Source organism: Rhinoraja longicauda, chromosome 3 (assembly GCF_053455715.1).
Source record: "Rhinoraja longicauda isolate Sanriku21f chromosome 3, sRhiLon1.1, whole genome shotgun sequence".
Lineage (NCBI taxonomy): Eukaryota > Metazoa > Chordata > Chondrichthyes > Rajiformes > Arhynchobatidae > Rhinoraja > Rhinoraja longicauda.
Genome location: NC_135955.1, coordinates 13142783 through 13156061, shown reverse-complemented (window position 1 = coordinate 13156061; position 13279 = coordinate 13142783). Strand labels below are relative to the sequence as shown.

General features: G+C 50.5%; 1 protein-coding gene across 1 annotated transcript in view; it reads right to left on the bottom strand.

The window, feature by feature from the left end:
* Positions 1 to 5145: 5145 nt before the first annotated feature.
* rnf4 (ring finger protein 4) overlaps positions 5146 to 13279 on the bottom strand; it is a 35129-nt gene continuing 26995 nt past the window's right edge. Inside the window, exons 6-7 of the mRNA XM_078431887.1 lie at positions 9646 to 9721; positions 5146 to 7189 (exon numbers count right to left, since the gene is read on the bottom strand). Of these exons, the coding sequence (XP_078288013.1) occupies positions 7040 to 7189; positions 9646 to 9721 (226 nt within the window). The 3' untranslated portion in view covers positions 5146 to 7039. The remainder of the gene's footprint in view (positions 7190 to 9645; positions 9722 to 13279) is intronic.

Below are 13279 nucleotides of genomic sequence, written 5' to 3'. Positions count from 1 at the left end.
GGGCGAATGTGGCCAAGGTCCGTGCCTTCTCCCTGCCCACTCACGGCCCTGGGAGACACTCCCCGGCCGGCAACGGGACCATGCAGACAGGAGACGCTTCGGCTACACACCCGGCCCGCGGGAGAAACGGGGCCGAGGTCACTGCTTTTTACCTGCCCCCCCTTGCCTGCCCACGGGGGCACTCCCCGCCCGGCCATGGCTCCACGGTTGGGCCGAGGGGGGAGCGAGGGGGAGGGGGGAGGGAGGGGGCAGTATCTCCGGAGAGAAGGAATGGATGTCGTTTGGGGTCAAGACCCTTCTTCAGACTGGGTAGGGATAAGGAAAACGAGAGATATGGACGGTGATGTGGAGAGATAAAGGGCGATGAATGAAAGATATTGAAAAACGTAACGATGATAAAGGAAACAGGCCAATGTTAGCTGTTTGTTGGGTGAAAATGAGAAGACGGTGCGACTTGGGTGGGGGAGGGATAAAGAGGGAGGGATTGCCAGGGCTACCTGAAGCGAGAGAAATCAATAATTATCCCACTGGGCTGTAAGCTGCCCAAGCGATCTCCTGCGCTCCAAGGAATAAAGTGCTATTCTGCCCAACCTCTCCCTATAGCTCAAGTCAAGTTTATTTGTCACATACACATACACGATGTGCAGTGAAATGAAAGTGGCAATGTCTGCGGATTGTGCACAAAAAAAGAATTACAGTTACAACACATAAATAAAGTTAATATAGAGAAGACAAAATTTAGTCTCTGGGGTTATAAAAGTTGACAGTCCTGATGGCCTGTGGGAAGAAACTCCGTCTCATCCTCTCCGTTTTCACAGCGTGACAGCGGAGGCGTTTGCCTGATCGTAGCATCTGGAACAGTCCGTTACTGGGGTGGCAGGGGTCCCTCATGATCTTGCTTGCTCTGGATCTACACCTCCTGATGTATAGGTCCTGCAGGGGGGCGAGTGTAGTTCCCATGGTGCGTTCTGCCGAACGCACTACTCTCTGCAGGGCCATCCTGTCCTGGGCAGAGCTGTTCCCAAACCAGACTGTAATGTTGCCAGACAGGATGCTCTCTACAGCCCCAGAGTAGAAGCAATGAAGGATCCTCAGAGACACTCTGAATTTCCTCAGCAGTCTAAGGTGGTAATGGCGCTCAAATCCTCAAGTTCTGGCAACATCCTTGTAAATCTTCTATGCACTCTTTCCAACGACTCTCCCCTTTCTGAAGTCAACAGTTACAGTAAACAGTCCTTTATTACAGATCTCTTCACAGCAGAGTTTATTTACAGCGGACGTTCACCGCCCGGTCAGGCTGCCGTCGCCACCCCAGGTTCGCACCGCCTTCCCCCGGCCGCTTCCAGGCCGGACCTACCTGTCCTCGGGCCGCCCGCGACCATCGACTCCGCCGATCCGCGCCTCTCCACCGGCCCCCAACAGGCCAGGGCCAGCAACTCACCTGCATTGCAGGCCCACTTCCAGACAGGATCCAGACCCAAAACATCACCTCTCCATGTTCTTAAGAGATGCTGCCTGACCTGCTGAGTTACTCCAGCACTTTGTGTCCTTTTGTGTATTATCCAGCACCTGCAGTTCTTTGTTTCTGGAATGATAATCCTTTACTCGGTGAAAGTGGACATTCGGCAATATCAGACGCCATTACTCCCCACTGTGGTCCATTATAACAAGGGCTCACTGCGGTTTCCTGATTTTGTTGACGTTGAGCGAGAGGTCATTGTGGTGGCACGACTCAAACACATGATCTACCTCTATCCAGCACACTGACCCATCACCACCGGCGGTACAGCCAATAACAACGGCCTCTTCGTAAAGTTACAGGTGGCTTAGGTGGGGCACCGTGAGAAGATATTTCTCACCTTCTCCCCATCATATCTAAAGACATTTCCCCATTTCTACTCTCACAAATAGGACGAGCGTTGATGGGCACCTTGGACAAATTGGGCCAAAGAGTTTATTTCCATGCTGTGTGACTTTATAACCCTGCACATAATCTGGGTATTGGATGTAATGGATAATCCTGGACAATACATTGCCCATTGTTGTGGCGGATGACAGGTTGGCCATCTAGAGGTTAGAACTGCCGTGGAAGGCCTTGCCCAACGTCCTCAAGCCTTTAATGTCTGATACACAAAGTCAACTACATCAGACTCCTAGTTCAACAAATCATATGACCTGTGACATAACCAAAGTGGCTAAACAATCAACCAACTGACAAGCGGCTATAATCGATCTTTGGGAGGCAAGAGGAAATCAGAGTAACCGGAGGAAACTCAAAACTCACGCAGTCAAAGGGAGTGTGCAAACTCTGTCAATCTCCATGCAAACTCTGCATAGACAGTGCCCGAGGTCAGGATCAAACCCAGGTCTCTGGACCTGTGAGGCAGCAACATTACCTGCTGGGACACTGTGCGGTGGTGGGTGTTCACTGATCAAGAGGCACCAGTGCTCGCTCACAGCTGCTCAGTTTGGATTCAAAGCATAAAAATGTACAGCACAGGAACAGGCCCTTTGGCCCACAATGATGCCAAGACCATCTCTGAACTACCTGCACATCATCCATATCCCTGCATATCAATGCGCCTATCCAAACGCCTTTTAAATACCACTATTGTATCTGCCTTACCACCAACCCGATCAGCACATTCCAGGCCCCTTCACCCTGTGTAAAAAAAAAAACTTGCCCTGGACATCTCGTTTAAACTTTGCCCCTCTCACCTGAAAGTTATGCCTTCAAGTATTTGATTTTACCTTCCTGGGAAAAAGGTTCTGACTGTCTACCCTCGCTGTGCCTCTCATATAATTTTATAAACCTCCATCATGTCTCCCTGCAACCTCTGGCATTGCAGAGGAAAAAAAATGCAAGTCTGTCCAACCTCTCCCCTGTAGCTAATACCTCCGAATCCAGGCAACATTTTGGCAAATCACCTCTGCGCTCTTTCCAAACCTCCAGATCCTTCCTCTAGTGGGGTGACCAGAACTGCAAGCAATGCTCCCGATGTGGCCTTACCAAAGTCCGATAAAGCTGCATCATGACATCCTGACTCTTATTCTCAATGTCCCAACCAAAACAGGCAAACATACCATCTGCCTCTATCCAACTTTAGCTACTTTCGGGGAGCTATGGACCCTAAGATCCCTCCTTATAATCCCTCAATGGTCTTGAGGGTCATGCCATTAATAGTCTTTGTTAGTTCCATTCTAAAAGGTGCTGAGCAGTTTCCCTATCAATGCCAGTACCTGGAACTTAGAGTAAACGCAAGGCGAAAGTTTGCAACAAACCAGGAAAACAAAACAACTCAATCATTAACGCCTCTAAAGTTAACCTGAAAAAGCAGACAAAATGGGGAATGTGAGGGACTGATACTTTTATTAGTTATTTTGGCCCTCAGATCCTTCACCTTGTGGCAAAAAACCCCATTCTAATTGGCATAAGTTATCATTGACAAAAGGACTTAATATTCAACATCCATAAAACACAACAGCACAAATAGTTCAGACAATTATTAAACTTCTCCAATTACTCAAAATACTTCCAGTAACATTTTTTAAAAACTAATTTAATCTTTTATTTTTTTTTCCAAGATGTAAATTTTCAACAGGTTGAAGTTTAATTTGGTTTCAGGGTGGGCTGAATCTCCCAAACGCCAGTCCTCTCTCAGACCAACGTGGATGCTGACGCCAAGCCCAAGGTCAGAATCTTTGGTTGAAGATAAATGTGTGAGAGTGAGGGGGAGAGAGTGGGAGGGGAGAGAGGGAGAGAGTGGGAGGGGAGAGAGGGAGAGAATGGGAGGGGAGAGAGGGGGAGGGGAGAGAGGGAGAGAAGAGAGGGAGAGAGTGGGAGGGGGAGAGAGGGAGAGAGTGGGAGGGGAGAGATGGAGAGAGTGGGAGGGGGTAGAGAGGGAGGGGGGAGAGAGTGGGAGGGGAGAGAGGGAGTGGGAGGGGAGAGAGTGGGAGGGGAGAGAGTGGGAGGGGGGGGAGAGAGTGGGAGGGGGGGAGAGGGAGTGGGAGGGGAGAGAGTGGGAGGGGGGAGAGGGAGGGGGGAGAGAGTGGGAGGGGGAGAGAGTGGGAGGGGAGAGAGGGAGGGGAGAGAGGGAGGGGAGAGAGGGAGGGGAGAGAGGGAGGGGAGAGAGGGAGGGGAGAGAGGGAGGGGAGAGAGGGGGAGAGTGGGAGGGGAGAGAGGGAGAGAGTGGGAGGGGAGGGAGGGGAGAGAGTGGGAGGGGAGAGAGTGGGAGGGGAGAGAGTGGGAGGGGAGAGAGTGGGAGGGGGGAGAGGAGAGAGGGGGGAGAGGAGAGAGGGGGAGGGAGAGAGGGGGAGGGGAGAGGGTGGGAGGGGAGAGGGTGGGAGGGGAGAGAGGGTGGGAGGGGAGAGAGGGTGGGAGGGGAGAGAGTGTGGGAGGGGAGAGAGTGGGAGGGGAGAGAGTGGGAGGGGAGAGAGTGGGAGGGGAGAGAGGGGGAGGGGAGAGAGGGGGAGGGGAGAGAGGGGGAGAGGGGGGAGGGTGAGTGGGGAGAGGGTGAGGGGAGAGAGTGGGAGGGGAGAGAGTGGGAGGGGAGAGAGTGGGAGGGGAGAGAGTGGGAGGGGAGAGAGAGGGGGGGAGAGAGTGGGGAGAGAGAGTGAGGGGAGAGAGTGAGGGGAGAGAGTGAGGGGAGAGTGTGTGAGGGGAGAGTGTGTGAGGGGAGAGTGTGTGAGGGGAGAGAGTGGGAGGGGAGAGAGGAATAGAGTGGGAGGGGAGAGAGGGGGAGGGGAGAGAGGGGATGGGGAGAGAGGGGGAGGGGAGAGAGTGGGAGGGGAGAGAGGGGGAGGGGAGAGAGGGGGAGGGGAGAGAGGGGGAGGGGAGAGAGGGGGAGGGGAGAGAGGGGGAGGGGAGAGAGGGGGAGGGGAGAGAGGGGGAGGGGAGAGAGGGGGAGGCGAGAGAGTGGGAGGCGAGAGAGTGGGAGGGGAGCGAGTGGGAGGGGAGAGAGGAAGAGAATGGGAGGGGAGAGAGTGGGAGGGGAGAGAGGAAGAGAGTGGGAGGGGAGCGAGGGAGAGAGAGGGGGAGAGAGAGGGGGAGGGGGGAGAGAGAGGGGGAGGGGGAGAGAGAGGGGGAGGGGGAGAGAGAGAGGGGGGAGAGAGAGGGGGGAGAGAGAGGGGGGAGAGAGAGGGGGGAGACAGGGGAGGGGAGAGAGAGGGAGGGGAGAGAGAGAGGGAGGGGAGAATGGGAGAAAAAAAGGCAGTATGTTTCCAAAGCAAAATGGAATCCTGAAACCATGCATAGAGTAATCCTAGCCCTCTTCAAACACCGCTTGAAACCCAGCCATCAACAATCGTAAGGCTTTGAAAGATTTCCTGAGTTCGAGGGGTCTAAGCAAAAGCTTGTGGTCCTTGGGTCACCTCCAATTGTCTCCCCCCCCCCATTACTCCCATCCCGAATGCTCCAGCGATACAGGATTTGACACGGTTGAAAACCTCAGTTGGTTGCAAGGCACCAACTCACAAAGTGCTGGAGCAACTCACCGGGTCAGGCAGCATCTGTGGTGGGAATGGTAAGGTAGGGAGGAAAGAATGCATGTTATCTGAATGGGAGGAGGTCAGAGATTTCTGAGATACAGTGATTTAAGTATCCGAAGCACATCATTGTAGACTGCACAGCCAATACAGGAAGTAATCAGGCAATTAACAGACAAAGTGATGGAGCAGGTTAGGCAGGATCTCTGGCGGTCATGGATAGGTGACCATTTTGGGCCTGCGAGTCTGAAGCAGGGTCCCATCCGAAACATCACCTCTCCACGTTCCGAGATGCTGCCTGACCTGCTGAGTTACTCCAGACTTGGTGTTTTTTTGTAAGCAGCATCTGTGGTTGCTTGTTTCTGGAGGCAGACAACAGAGATGTTCTCATTTATTGCTCAATGAATAGAATGCAAAAGCAGGTTATGATTCATTTCTATAGGGAGTTTATGCTTCATTTATGAGGCAGAGGGATGGTTGGTGTTTGGAGATCGGGACCCTGCATCAGGACTTCCAGCCAAAGTGTCTCGCATCCCTCTGCCTCCACAGACGCTGCCTGGCTCGCTGAGTTCCTCAAGCAGTTGATGTTTTTGCCCTGCTCCAGGTTCCAGCATCTGCAGTCTCACTGTGTTGCCGTCCATTATTGTATGTGCAGTGGTGTGGAGGTCAGGTTAAACGGCGTAGGAAGAAACTGCAGATGCTTGTTTTATATCAATGATACACAAAATGCTGGAGTCTCAGTGCGTCAGGCAGCATCTCTGGAGAAGGAATAGGTGACGTTTCAGGGCGGAGGGTCTGAAGAAGTGTCTCGACCTGAAACATTCAAGTTTAATTTCAAGTAACCCTCACATTCCCTCTCACTGTCCCTCGCCCACCCTAGTCATCCTGCTAGTTTCACTGTTCGTATCCCCTCGTTATCTCTGATTTGTTCTGGACGTTTTCATGCTTCCAGTTTCCCTCTCCCCGGACTCCCAGTCTGAAGAAGGGTCTTGTCCCAAAATGTCACCTATTCCTTTTCTCCTGAGATGCTGCCTGACCCGCTGAGTTACTCCAGCATTTTGTGCCTATCTTCAGATTAAACGGCGCTCTCCGTCGACGGACCAGGCAGAGCAGCGGATCGAAGACATTGCTGTGAGAAACAGCGGCGGGTTACATCGACTGCACGCCACCATTCTCTGATTCCGGGGTTTGGGGGGCGGTGGAGGCAAGAGGGAAAGCGTAAAAAAAACAACAAAGTAATACCATGTGCAAAACACATGCCGGAGTTCACTTGGCAACTGGAACACGCTGGTGCTTTGTTTTATTTCTCACCTGCCGTCGTTGCCCGTCCCCTCCCTCCCAAACCCCACCCCATTCAAAACAAAAATCACAGCCAAGTCAATGGGGTGCGCTGGGCGGGGATGGGGCTGCGAGCTTCGGTCTCCGACACGGAGCGCCCCCTGTCTGCCTGCTGCGGAAGCTGAAGAACGTTGCAGGATTCCAAAGGGGGGGGGCAACGCGCAGGTGGGTGGATCCATTTCACCAGGAAGACACCCCCACCCCTCCCCACCAGCAGTCAGATGTAGATGGGGTGGTACTGGCGCGTGTTGAGTTTCTTTCTGCAGGTCGGACACATGTGTGAGTTTTTGAGAGAGTCCCGGATGCACTGGCTGCAGAAGACGTGACCACATTTCGTGGAGACAATCAGCCTCCCACTTTGCACAATCTGGACAGGGACAGGAAACAAGACAAGAGCATCAGCAACTGCACAAGTTGGCGCTGTGAATCACCGCCCATGAATAACACCACACAAGCTCATGAATCACAGGAACAGAATTAGGCCCTTTAGCCCATATTTGTGTCATTAGGCCATTTGGTCCATTGAGCCTACCCCACCATTCATTCATGCCCGATCTATCTTTCCCTCTCAATCCTATTCTCCGCCTTTTCCCCAAAGCCTTTGATGCCCGAACTAATCAAGAACGTCAATCTCCGCTTTAAAACTAGCCAATACCTTGGCCTCCACAGCCATCTGTGGCAATGTATTCCACAGATTCACCACTCTCTGACTAATGAAATTCCTCTTCATCTTTCTAAAGGTACGTCCTTTTATTCTGAGGCTGTGCTCTCTGGTCCTGGACTCTCCTACTAGTGGAAACATCCTCCCCACATCCACTCTATCCAGACCTTTCCTATTTGATAAGTTTCAATGAGGTCCCCCCTCATCCTTCTAAACTCCAGTGAGTACAGGCCCAGTGCTGTCAAACGCTGATTATATGTTAACCCAATCATTCCTGGGATCACTCTTGTAAACCTCCTATGGACCCTCTCCAACACCAGCACATCCTTCCTCGGATATGGGGCTCAAAACTGCTCACAACACTCCCAATGCAGTCTGACCAGTGCCTTATAAAGCTTCAGCATTATATCCCTGTTTTTATATTCTAGCCTTCTCGAAATAAGTTCTAACTTTGCGTTTGCCTTCCTTACTACCGATTCAACTTGCAAAATCACCTTTTGGGAATCCTGCACCAGCTCTCCCAAGTCCCTTTGTGCCTTGGATTTCTGAATCCTATCCCCATTTAGAAAATAATCTCTGCATTTGTTGCTACTACCAAAGTGCATTAACACAAATTTTGGGCACAGGCAGTCAGAACCTTGTGTTCAATCCAGATCGATGAATTTCGGTTCAAGATCCTAAATTCTTCCAGGATCAAAAACAAAAACTAGAATATGTCAGAGTTATGTATCACCAGCTTTCTTCCCTCCAATCCACTCATCCGAAGAAGGGCCCAGACTCAAACCATCATCTGCCCATTCCCTCCACAGACGCTACCGAGCCCGCTGAGTTCCTCCTGTACTTTGTGGTTTACTCAAGATTCATCTGCAGTTTCTCGCATCTCAAAGTGAGATTTCCCTCACACCCCCATTACTCTCCCTTCCGCATTTCCTTTACCGCCATAATTTGGGGATTTTTGCTCAGGATTCCAGCATCTGCAAATTCTTGTGAACATGTTCGAACATTGAATCAGAGTCATACAGCACAGAAACCGGCCCCTCGGCCCCACATTCGGCCCATGTCCCTCTAAATCTTTCCTCTCCATGTACCTGTTAAAATGCATTATAAATGCTGTAACTGTGCCTGCTTCAACTACCTTCTCTGATATTTATCTTTGGTACAAGCCAGCAACAGCAGTTCTGTTTCTACCTCCTCCGCAGCTTGTTCCATGTGAAACCCTCCAGGCGGAAAAGGTTACCCCTCAGGTTCCTTTTAAATCGTTCCCCTCTCAGCTTCAACTTATGTCCCTGGTTCTTAATACCACACCATAGAACAGTACAGCATAGGAAAAGGCCCTTAAGGCCACTGTTTCATATGAGCTGACAATCTGTTACAGGCAGAATCGCAAAACAAGGAACTACAAGTCTGAAGAAAGGTCCCAACCCAAAACGTTAAAGGAATTAACGTTAATACCGCTGGGTTGTAAGCTGCCCAAGCGAAATACTAGGTGCTGTTCCTCCAATTCACGTGTGGCCTCACTCCGACAGTGGAGGAGGCCCAGGACAGAAAAGTCAGTATGGGAGTGGGAAGGGGAATTAAATTTTTTGGCAACTGTGGCAAAAACACAAGAGCATCTCCCACCCCCCGATCACCCCATGAAGTTCTGTCTGCATGACGACCATCCACAGCCAGAGGAACAAGCAGCAGTGGACTTTGCCCCTTAACCTCACACCATGCCCCCTCAGGAGTACATCGCCTCTCCTTCACCGTCACCGGGTCACAATCCTGGAACTGCCTCCCCTAACAGCGATGTTGGCCATTCATTTTCAGGGCGGCACAGTGGCACAGTGGTAGAGTTGCTGCCTGACAGCGCCAGGAACCCAGGTTCGATCCTGACTACAGGTGCTGTCTGTATGTTCTCCCTGTGACTGCGTGGGTTTTCTCCCACACTTCAAAGATGTGCGGGCTTGTAGATTAATTCTATCCTACATACATACGGTGTGTAGTTTTTTTTGTTGTAAATCATCACATGGAGATGGTTTTAAAGTGTATGGGGAGATTGCTCATCAGCAAGGGCTTGGTGGGCTGCAGGGCTTGTTTCCATGCTGTATCTCGAAGCTAAACGAGCCCTGGTGCTATATGATTCTATGTGCACCTTGAATGTCCTGGCGGTGTTGGCTTACCTCTGTGTAACCGTCCATGCAAATAGGACAGCTAATGGTTCCTGAGGAAGATTTGCGGTAAACAATTTGATCAGATCTGTCAAAGAGAAAGACAGGTGGATGTTAACACTGGTTACACCTCGAAGCAATTGAGAACACTTTCACCTTTCCGGCACCAATGTCCATGCTGAGGTTTGTTTGCAGTCTGAGCCAAGGTCCGAACCGAATGGGCATCGCAGACGCGCACACAGAAACATTTGAACAGCTCTACGTACAAAAGGGTCTCGACCGAAACGTCACCCAATCCTTCTCTCCACAGATGCTGCCTGTCCCGCTGAGTTACTCCAGCATTGTGTGTCTACCAAAGTATAAAGTGCCCAGTGGGGTGGGGGGTTAGAGGGATCAACAACCAACCACTGTCGTGGCATTATAAATAGGTGAAATAATTGAACTGACAACAGTTCACTGTGGATCGAAGGGCCTGCTCTTGTATTTTAACTTGCACTAACTATACTTTTCTGATTTTAGAATGGGCCCTTTAGAATCTTGATCGTCAGATTGGAAGCCTTGCCAAAAGTTAAAATTTATATATTTGCACTAATCGCATTCAAATTTATCTTTATGTTAATCTCCTACCTCTTGGTTTAAAACCATCTCCATGTGATGATTTGCAAAAAAAAACTTTACACTTAGTTCACAACCATCTCTGGAGAAGCAACAAGGTGTTAGCACAGAATATAGAACTGCACAGAAGATAGACACAAACTACTGGAGAAAGGGTTTCAGTCTGAAGAAGGGTCTCGACCCGAAACGTCGCCCATTCCTTCTCTCCTGAGATGCTGCCTGACCGGTTGAGTTACTCCAGCATTTTGTGAATAAATACCTTCGGAGAAACTCAATCGGTCAGGCAGTGTCTCTGGAGAAAAAGGATGTGTGACGTTTGTTTACTCTGGAGTGCAGGGGTCCGAGAGGTGATCTGGTAGAGGGACAGAAATTATGGGGGGGGGGGGGGGGGGGGATAACAGGTTAGAAAAGGGCACAGCTTTAAGGTGAGAGGAGGTTTACAGAGGAACAGAGAGAATTTTTCTCAAACAGTTTAGATTGTTTTCCATGGAGGCTGAGGGGAGACCTGATAGAAGCGTATAAAATTATGAGGGGCATAGATAGGCTCGATAGACTGGGTGCAGATGGCAGAATTTCAAAGGCAGAGGGGCAACATTTAAAGGAGACTAGACCAAGTGGGCCCATTCCACTCGCTCCTGCCCCACCCCCTCCCCCCACTCTCCCCTCTTCCCCATCGCCACAATAGACAATAGGTGCAGGAGTAGGCCATTCAGCCCTTCGAGCCAGCACCGCCATTCAATGCGATCATGGCTGATCACTCTCAATCAGTACCCCGTTCCTGCCTTCTCCCCATACCCCCTCACTCCGCTATCCTTAAGAGCTCTATCCAGCTCTCTCTTGAAAGCATCCAACGAACTGGCCTCCACTGCCTTCTGAGGCAGAGAATTCCACACCTTCACCACTCTCTGACTGAAAAAGTTCTTCCTCATCTCCGTTCTAAATGGCCTACCCCTTATTCTTAAACTGTGGCCCCTTGTTCTGGACTCCCCCAACATTGGGAACATGCTTCCTGCCTCTAATGTGTCCAATCCCCTAATTATCTTATATGTTTCAATAAGATCCCCCCTCATCCTTCTAAATTCCAGTGTATACAAGCCTAATTGCTCCAGCCTTTCAACATACGACAGTCCCGCCATTCCGGGAATCAACCTAGTGAACCTAAGCTGCACGCCCTCAATAGCAAGAATATCCTTCCTCAAATTTGGAGACCAAAACTGCACACAGTACTCCAGGTGCGGTCTCACCAGGGCCTGGTACAACTGTAGAAGGACCTCTTTGCTCCTATACTCAACTCCTCTTGTTATGAAGGCCAACATTCCATTTGCTTTCTTCACTGCCTGCTGTACCTGCATGCTTCCTTTCAGTGACTGATGCACTAGGACACCCAGATCTCGTTGAACATCCCCTCTTCCTAACTTGACACCATTCAGATAATAATCTGCCTTTCTTTTCTTACTTCCAAAGTGAATAACCTCACTTATCTACATTAAACTGCATCTGCCATGTATCCGCCCACTCACACAACCTGTCCAAGTCACCCTGCAGCCTTATTGCATCTTCCTCACAATTCACACTACCCCCCAGCTTAGTATCATCTGTCCCCCTTCCCCCCCACTCTCTCGTCCCCCCACCCCCCTCCCCTGCCCCCCCACCGTCCCCCTTCCCCACACCCCTCCTCCTCCCAAATGCCACTCTCCCCCATCCCCACTCTTCCCTCCTCCCCACCCCAGCCTGCCCTCCTCCCCAGCTCCTCTCCCCCCCACTCTCACTCTCCCCCCACTCTCACTCTCCCCACCCCCCTTTCTCCACCACCCCCCCCCCTTTCCCCCTCACTCCCACTTTCTCCTCCCCCCAACCCCCTCCTTCCCCACTCTCTCCTCTCCCCTCCTACAGTAGTATATATAGATATAGATATATATAGATGTGTGGGGCAAGCTATTTTGCTCTGAAAGTGGTGTTTTCCTGGAACATGCTGCCAGGGGTGGTGGTGGTGGGGGCAGGTACGATAGTGGCGTTTAAGGGTATTTGATCATGGATATGCAGGGCATGAAGGAATATATATCATACAGGCAGAGGAGATTAGTTTAACCTGGCATCATGTTCAGCACAGACATTGTGGGCGGAAGGGGCTGTTCCTGTGCTGGACTGTTCTATGTTCTACGCTAACACCAAGTTCCTACATTTGTGGACTGAGAGTAAAGTATTTTAAAAATCATCACATTGAGATGGTTTTAAATCCAGGAGTAGTTTAATATAGGGAGAGATTTGCATGCAATTAGTGCAAGTGCACAATTATTATTTTTTAGGAGTCTGCTCTGACATTCGAGGGGCCATTCTAAAATCAGCAAAGTTTAATGTAATTATTCACAAAATGCTGGAGTAACTCAGCAGGTCAGGCAGCATCTCAGGAGAGAAGGAATGGGTGACGTTTCGGGTCGAGACCTTCAGAAGGGTTTCGACCCGAAACGTCACCCATTCCTTCTCTCCTGAGATGCTGCCTGACCTGCTGAGTTACTCCAGCATTTTGTGAATAAATACATTTGATTTGTACCAGCATCTGCAGTTATTTTCTTACACCAAAATTTAATGTAAGATAGATACAAAATACTGGAGTAACTCAGCTGGACAGGCAGCATCTCTGGAGAGAGGCAATGGGTGACGTTTCGGGTCGAGACCCTTCTTCAGACTGAGTCTGAAGTTCAAAGTCTGAAGAAGGGTCTTGATCAGAAACGTCACCCATTCCTATCCAGAGTTACTCCAGCATTTAGTGTCTATCTTCGGTTGAAACCAGCACCTGCAGTTCCTTCCCACACAGTTGAATGCATTCAAGAGAGAGCTAGATAGAGCTCTTAAGGATAGCAGTGTCAGGGGGTATGGGGAGAAGGCAGGAACGGGGTACTGATTGAGAATGATCAGCCATGATCACATTGAATGACGGTGCTGGCTCGAAGGGCCGAACGGTCTCCTCCTGCACCTATTGCCTATTGTCTATTGAATGTACGTTAACAGCTTCCGATGTAATAGTCGGATG